The 6115-nt window shown below is 62.6% G+C and overlaps 1 protein-coding gene across 3 annotated transcripts; it reads right to left on the minus strand.

Moving 5' to 3' along the window:
• Positions 1–2925: 2925 nt before the first annotated feature.
• Positions 2926–6068, minus strand: CEND1 (cell cycle exit and neuronal differentiation 1). 3 transcript variants are annotated; one of them, XM_033402616.2, is made up of 2 exons: positions 5953–6068; positions 2926–4555 (listed from the first exon to the last, which is right to left on the minus strand). In XM_033402616.2, exon 2 carries the CDS (start codon positions 4456–4458, stop codon positions 4018–4020), a length of 441 nt encoding a protein of 146 aa, XP_033258507.1. In that variant the 5' UTR covers positions 4459–4555; positions 5953–6068; the 3' UTR covers positions 2926–4017. The 3 variants fall into 3 exon arrangements, with proteins under 3 accessions (XP_033258507.1, XP_033258506.1, XP_004278144.1); XM_033402615.2 differs by having other exon boundaries at positions 5930–6060; XM_004278096.4 differs by lacking the exon at positions 5953–6068 and adding an exon at positions 5558–5876.
• Between the last annotated feature and the right edge of the window lie 47 nt (positions 6069–6115).

Genomic DNA, 6115 nt, shown 5'->3' on the forward strand with positions numbered 1-6115 from the left:
TCTGAGCTTGGGCGCGGGGCCGCAGGAGAGGGCTCCGAGGGTCTTCTCGGGCCAGATCCCTCAGCAGCCCTGAGCAGCCCCCTGGCCCGACTCCTAACCGCGGTCAGGAGCACAGTTCATTCCCCTGCCCAAGCCCAGTCCAGGGCCGCGCAGGCCAGCCCTGGGCCAGAGCAGCTTAAGCCCGTGAGCCACAACTACTGAACCTGAGAGCCACAACTACCGAGCCCGCACGCCTAGGGCCCGTGCTCCACAACAAAGAGAAGCCACTGCAATGAGAAGCCCGCGCGCCACAGCGAAGAGTAGCCCCCGCTCGCCGCAACTAGAGGAAGCCCGCGCACAGCAACCAAGACCCAATACAGCCAAAAATAAATAAATAAAATCTTAAAAAAAAAGTCAGAAAAGGCAAGGCCCAGATGGCCAAGAACCTGGTGAAAAGTAGCAGTTGGATCAGTGCAAACAGAAAAAACCAGAAGTGGCCAGCTTCCCCTGTTCAGACGGACTTTATTTTTATTTATTTATTTAATTTACTTATATTTGGCTGTGTTGGGTCTTTGTTGCTGCGCGCGGACTTTCTCTAGTTGCAGCGAGGGGTGGCTACTCTTCGTTGCGGTGCGCGGGCTTCTCACCGCGGTGGCTTCTTGTGTTGCAGAGCGTGGGCTCTAGACGCATGGGCTTCAGTAGTTGTGGCTTGCGGGCTCAGTAGTTGTGGCTCGTGGGCTCTAGAGTGCAGGCTCAGTAGTTGTGGCGCGTGGGCTTAGTTGCTCCGCGGCATGCGGGATCTTCCCGGACCAGGGCACGAACCCGTGTCCCCTACACTGGCAGGCAGATACTTAACCACTGCGCCACCAGGGAAGTCCCCAGATGGGCTTTAAAACCTTGAGTGCTTCACCTGCTCCTGTGTCACCAAGGGAGGGGAGCTCTGCTCTCGTGGCCGACCCATGGGCACGAGACAGGGCAGCCGAGTTTAAGGTGCATACACAGTGTGGCCTACCTCTGGGTGAGTCCCAGGAGAACCGCAGGGAGGGCCTCAGGTGTGCACACACCCATGTTCACAGCAGCCTTACAGGAAGAGGCAGCCCAGTGCCCATCAGCGAATGACGGACACACAAAAGGTGGTCCATGCATATAATGGGATAGTCAGCCTTAAAAGGAAGGAGATCCTGACACAGGCTACAACATGGATGAAGCTTGGGGACATTATGCTCAGTGAATAAGCCAGACACAGAAGGACAAATCCTGTCTGATTCCACTCACATGACGTCCCCAGAGTCGTCATTCACAGAGACAGAAAGTAGATGGTGAGGGTGGGGGGTGGGGTGGGGGGGAGGGAATGAGGAGTGAGTGTTTAATGGGGGCAGACTGTCAGTTTGGGACGATGAATGATTTCCGGAGGCAGATGGTGTGATGCTAGCACAGCAGTGTGGATGTGATTAATGCTAAAGTCCTGTGCACCGAAAAGTTTAAGATAAAATGGTAAATTTTATATAATGTACATTTTACCACAATAAAATAAAGGTCAGATGTGCACGCAGGATGCCCAGAGACACAGGGCACCGGGGCAGGACAAGGATTTCCATTACTGCTTCGTCTAAAGTTGCAAAAATTCTGAAACAATCTAAATATCCTTTAATAGAGAATCGAGGGGGCTTCCCTGATGGTGCAGTGGTTGAGAGTCCGCCTGCCGATGCAGGGGACACGGGTTCGTGCCCCGGTCCAGGAGGATCCCACATGCCACGGAGCGGCTGGGCCCGTGAGCCATGGCCGCTGAGCCTGCGCGTCCGGAGCCTGTGCTCCGCAACGGGAGAGGCCACAACGGTGAGAGGCCCGCGTACCGCAAAAAACAAACAAACAAACAGAGAATGGAGAAGTAAAATGAGGCAGCAACACGGGGAGAACATCACCGCATCGGGAGGACCGAGCCCTGGGTGTCCAGCTGAAGGTGACAGATCTCACCTTCACAGGCACCTCCGTCCCGCCCCAAGTCCCCTAAAATGGCAGGATTTTCGTTTGTTTGCATTTTAGGTGCAAGCAGAACACAGAGAAGGGGAGAGGGGGCTGGCTGGCTGGAGAAGGTAGGCAAGTGGCAGCCCCGGCGCCTGTGGGGCCGGCGGGCTGGAGGCTGCGGGTGTGGGCACCGTCCGCCTGCTCTCTGTGGCCAAGCTCAGGCCAGATGGCTCAGGGCAAGGGTGTCAGGTCTGTTTGGAGTGTGTTCACTCCAAGGAAGGGCTCTGGACTTGTCTGGGCCTGAGGTATGGGTGCACCAATGGGGGATGAGTACCTGGAAAAGAAGGGAGAGACGTGCCCCCAGCCAGCTTGAGGAAGTCCGTGGGGCCCAGGGTGACAAAGCCCGCAGAGCACTTCTGGAGCCCGGGGGGCCTTCCTCCCCACGAGCCCACGCCCGCGCGACTCCCCCAGTTGGACACCTGGCCAGGGTGGGCAGCGAGCTGCGGGTGGAAGGTGATGAGAGGAGGGACCCCCCTCCCTGCAGCGACCTCCCCACCCCCCTGGAGTGGTGAGCTCACTGCAGAGAGGGGTCGAGAAAGCGTCCCCAGCTGGAGAGGACAACTGAGGGCCAAGGTCCCCATTCCCCTCCCAACGTGGCTCCAGTACAGCTCGACCCCATGCTGTGGCCGGCAGCCTGGGCCTGGGGGTGGGTCCTGCAGCCCCTGGGTGTCCATCTAGCGTCAGGGCCTGCAGGAAGGCCTGGCTGTGGCTGTCTGGGAGGGGCCAGGCCCTGGGCGGGGCTGTGGGTAGAGCTCACCAGGATCAAGGGCACGGAGGTGGCAGGAAGGGCTGGTGAGGGGCACCTGGGGGTCCCTGTCCCTCCCTGGAAGGCCCTCGGTGTGGATACATGACACCCCACACACCCAGACAGGCAGCCCCAGCCTGTCCCGGCCGCGTGCAGGTGAGGACGCCAGCCCAGCCTTTAGATAATTAGAGTTTATTTCAGACTCGGCCTCCACTCAGGCCTGGGGTTCCAGTGGCCAGCTGGCCAGGCAAGGGCACATCGGGCTCCCACAGTGCCCACTGCCACCGTGCCGTGGGCCCAGCAACGCATGGTCTCCCTGCAGGCACAACAAGGCAGCGGACGTGGGTGACGGGCACCCGCCAAGCGGTTCTACTCTACCTGTGTTATTGCATGTATACGCTTGTTAGAGCCCGAGGACGCTGGGTGAGGCAGGAGGCGCCGTCTGTGGGGGGCTAGGCCGGCACAGCCGCCTCCCTGCCAAGCTCTCAGCTGCCCGCAGGACAACTGCCACACGGTGGGATGGGGGTCAGGGCAGGAAATGTGGGGCCCAGCTAGAAGGTCAACCTGGGGAGCCCCCTCCCAACACCAGCCTTCGGGCTGTCTGTCCACCCAGCCAGGGCTCAGGTGACCGGGCAAGTGGCTCGGAAACTCCGCCCGTGTGGCCGCCCGCCTGAGGCCAGCCCCCCGGAGTCAGCCCACCCAGATGAACGCCCCACCCCAAGTTGCAAGCAAAGAGCAGAAATGGGGAGAGTGAGACAGCCACACCCTTTAATGTCCCCACGCGGGCTGCACCCAGGTCAGAACCCATCCCAGACCCCTGCCCAGCCCTGGGGGCACCCACCCTGGGGGCTCATTGGGAAGTTGCTGCCAGGAAGCCCGCAGAACCACTGGGGCCCTTGGGACAGGCTGGCACGCTTGGGCAGGCGGGCCACACTCAGCCCACTCCTTCCTCCGCCCTCAGGTGCCCTGGTCCAGCCTAAGCTGCCACCCTGTCAGGGCTCCAACCGTGCTGCTCTGTAACCCACAGAGCCAGGGCTCCTTCTGCCCCCAGGTTCAGAGGGGAAAGTGCTGGGGACTGACCGACCAAGGGGGCTTGGTTTCCACTGCTGGCAGGGGGCCTGTCCCTCTCTCTCTTCCTCTGCGTGTATATGGGGGGTACACAAGTATATGTATTACGTATGTATAGATAGCTGTGTGTGAACTTGGCATGCACTAGATTCCCGAGGTCTGTACAGGAAGTGGCTGTGCCCCCGCCTGGGCACCAGCCATCATTTTTTTCGGACCAGGAAGGCCACACCGAGAATCAGGGCTGCAGCTGCCACAGCCATGCCCCCAGCCACAAACAGGGGGGTCAAGTTCTCGAAAGGGCAGGGGCCTTGGCCCCCTGGGCCCCCGTCGGGGGCCTCGCCCTCCTCAGCCCCATCCCCAGGGCCCTTGGGCTCAGGCGCTGCATCGGGGCTGCTGGGGGCTGCGGGGGTCGGCTTCAGGTTGCTGTGGTTGTTGAGGAGGGCAGGGTCTGCCTTGGCCGGGGTCTTCTTGGCAGGCGGCAGGGTGGGGGCCGCTGGAGGCTCCTGCTTCTCCACTTGGGCCTCCTTCTTCCCTGGCTTAGCCGAGGGGGCTTTCCCGTCCGTGGCGGTGGGCGCTCGGGCCTCAGCAGCAGCCTTGGTGTCGGCCTTGGGGCTGCTGGTCGACTTCCCTCTGGACTCCATGGTGGGTGTGCTGGCGGGCTGCACGGGGCGTGCGTGGACAGGCAGGTGTCTAGACCGCAGCAGCTCAGGACAGCTCACCTCTGGGCATCCTATGAGCCTGGGGGGCGGGGGAGACCCAACGAGGCTGGGACAAGAGACTTGGCGTCCTGTCCAGCTCCCAGCTCCTTGTCCCTATAGAGACCCTGCTCAGTTCTCTGGACCCTCTTCTTCCAGGGCTCAGCCTCCTTCCGGCTTCACCCACCTTCTGAAAAGCCCCTCCAAGCACACAAGCAGGGGCTGTGGGCCCCCTCTGGGCTGGAGTGTCGGGATGAGACCAGCCAGAGGCTTCAGTTTCCTCATCTGTGACACGGTCTTGCCCACATGTGTGCCGTGTCCATCACGCTGACCCAGGGTGGGAAAGAGAGCCCACCCAGCCCTGAGAAGGGTGTGCAGTCACAGGAGGTGGACAGCAGCCCCGTGGGCCTGGGCAGAACTGACTGCATACCCTTCTCAGGGCTGGGTGGGCTGGGGGGAGGCAGGGCAGGGTGGGAGCCCAGAGTCTGGGCTCTTGGGCCTTGGTGGGGTAGGAATGGGCCCCAGGCCGCCAGGACCTGGATGTGACAAAACCAGGGTGTCTTCTCAGAAGGCTGGAGAAGGCAGGGTGGCAGTGACAGGCCTGTGCCTCCCAGCCAGCCATCTACTCCCCCCAGCGCCGGGCACCCACCCCCATGACCGGCCTTGCCTGCTCCGGCCTAAGAGCAGGGAGTCCTCCGTGACCCTGAGGCCACGCCTGCCTCTGGGAGTGGAGGGAATCCCTGGTGTGAGTCTGGGGTCGGCAGGCGCCCTGTCATCAGCCTCAGCACCCCCGAATCTGGGCCAGGCAGAGGATGGGGGCTCTGGGCTGTAGGGAAGGCCTGGCCCAGATCCTCAATGTTTGGGGAGGGCAGGGGGACTGGGGGCCTCGTCACTCTGGACCTGAGTCTTCCCTCCCTGGACACCCGGACACCGGCGGTCCGCCGCTTCTCCAGGAGGTTGAGAACTCCCACCTCAACCCTCAGGGAGAGGGAGCCTGCGTGGGGGGTGGCAGCCCCAGGTCCCCACCCTGGCAATGCACACTAACCACAGTGAAGGTCGCCTGAAGGTCACGGCGTGATGTGGGTGTCCTGATGAGAGGCCCAGCTGCTGTCCTACTTCCCGGGGAACCCCAGCAGCCCCTCACCCCTGCCACTCTGGAAGGGCACCCAGCTGCTGGGCATCAAGTTTGCAAAGGGCAGGGGGTCCACTCTCCACCTCCCCCAGACCCTTGGTTATTTCTGGCTCATACTAACGTCACCCGGCTACCCCTCCCCCTGCAGGCCGCTGTGCCCAAGAGACCAAGGGCCCCGGAGGGCCCCCGGTGACCTTCATAGCGGAGAACCGCTGCTTCTTCCTGCGGGGCCCAACGCCCCCACCCCACCCCAGACCCCAGGCCGCGGAGTCGCCGCCGCCTTACGCTGCTGCTCCCGGCGCTCCCACCTCGGCGCAGCGCGCTCTCCGCGGGACCACAGCGGGCGGCGGGCGGCGGGCGGCGGGCGGCGGTCGGCGGCGGCTGCGGAGGAAGGACTGGGAGTTTCCCACAATGCACTGCTTCCGGCGCAGGAAGGGGGGCGGGACCGCATCAGCGCTGGCCCCGCCCACC

The sequence above is a fragment of the Orcinus orca genome, chromosome 8, assembly GCF_937001465.1.
Source record: "Orcinus orca chromosome 8, mOrcOrc1.1, whole genome shotgun sequence".
Taxonomy (NCBI): domain Eukaryota; kingdom Metazoa; phylum Chordata; class Mammalia; order Artiodactyla; family Delphinidae; genus Orcinus; species Orcinus orca.

Bases quoted from the DNA above. Each gene is read 5' to 3' on its own strand.
- CEND1 (XM_033402616.2), bottom strand. From the start codon at position 4,458: ATGGAGTCCAGAGGGAAGTCGACCAGCAGCCCCAAGGCCGACACCAAG.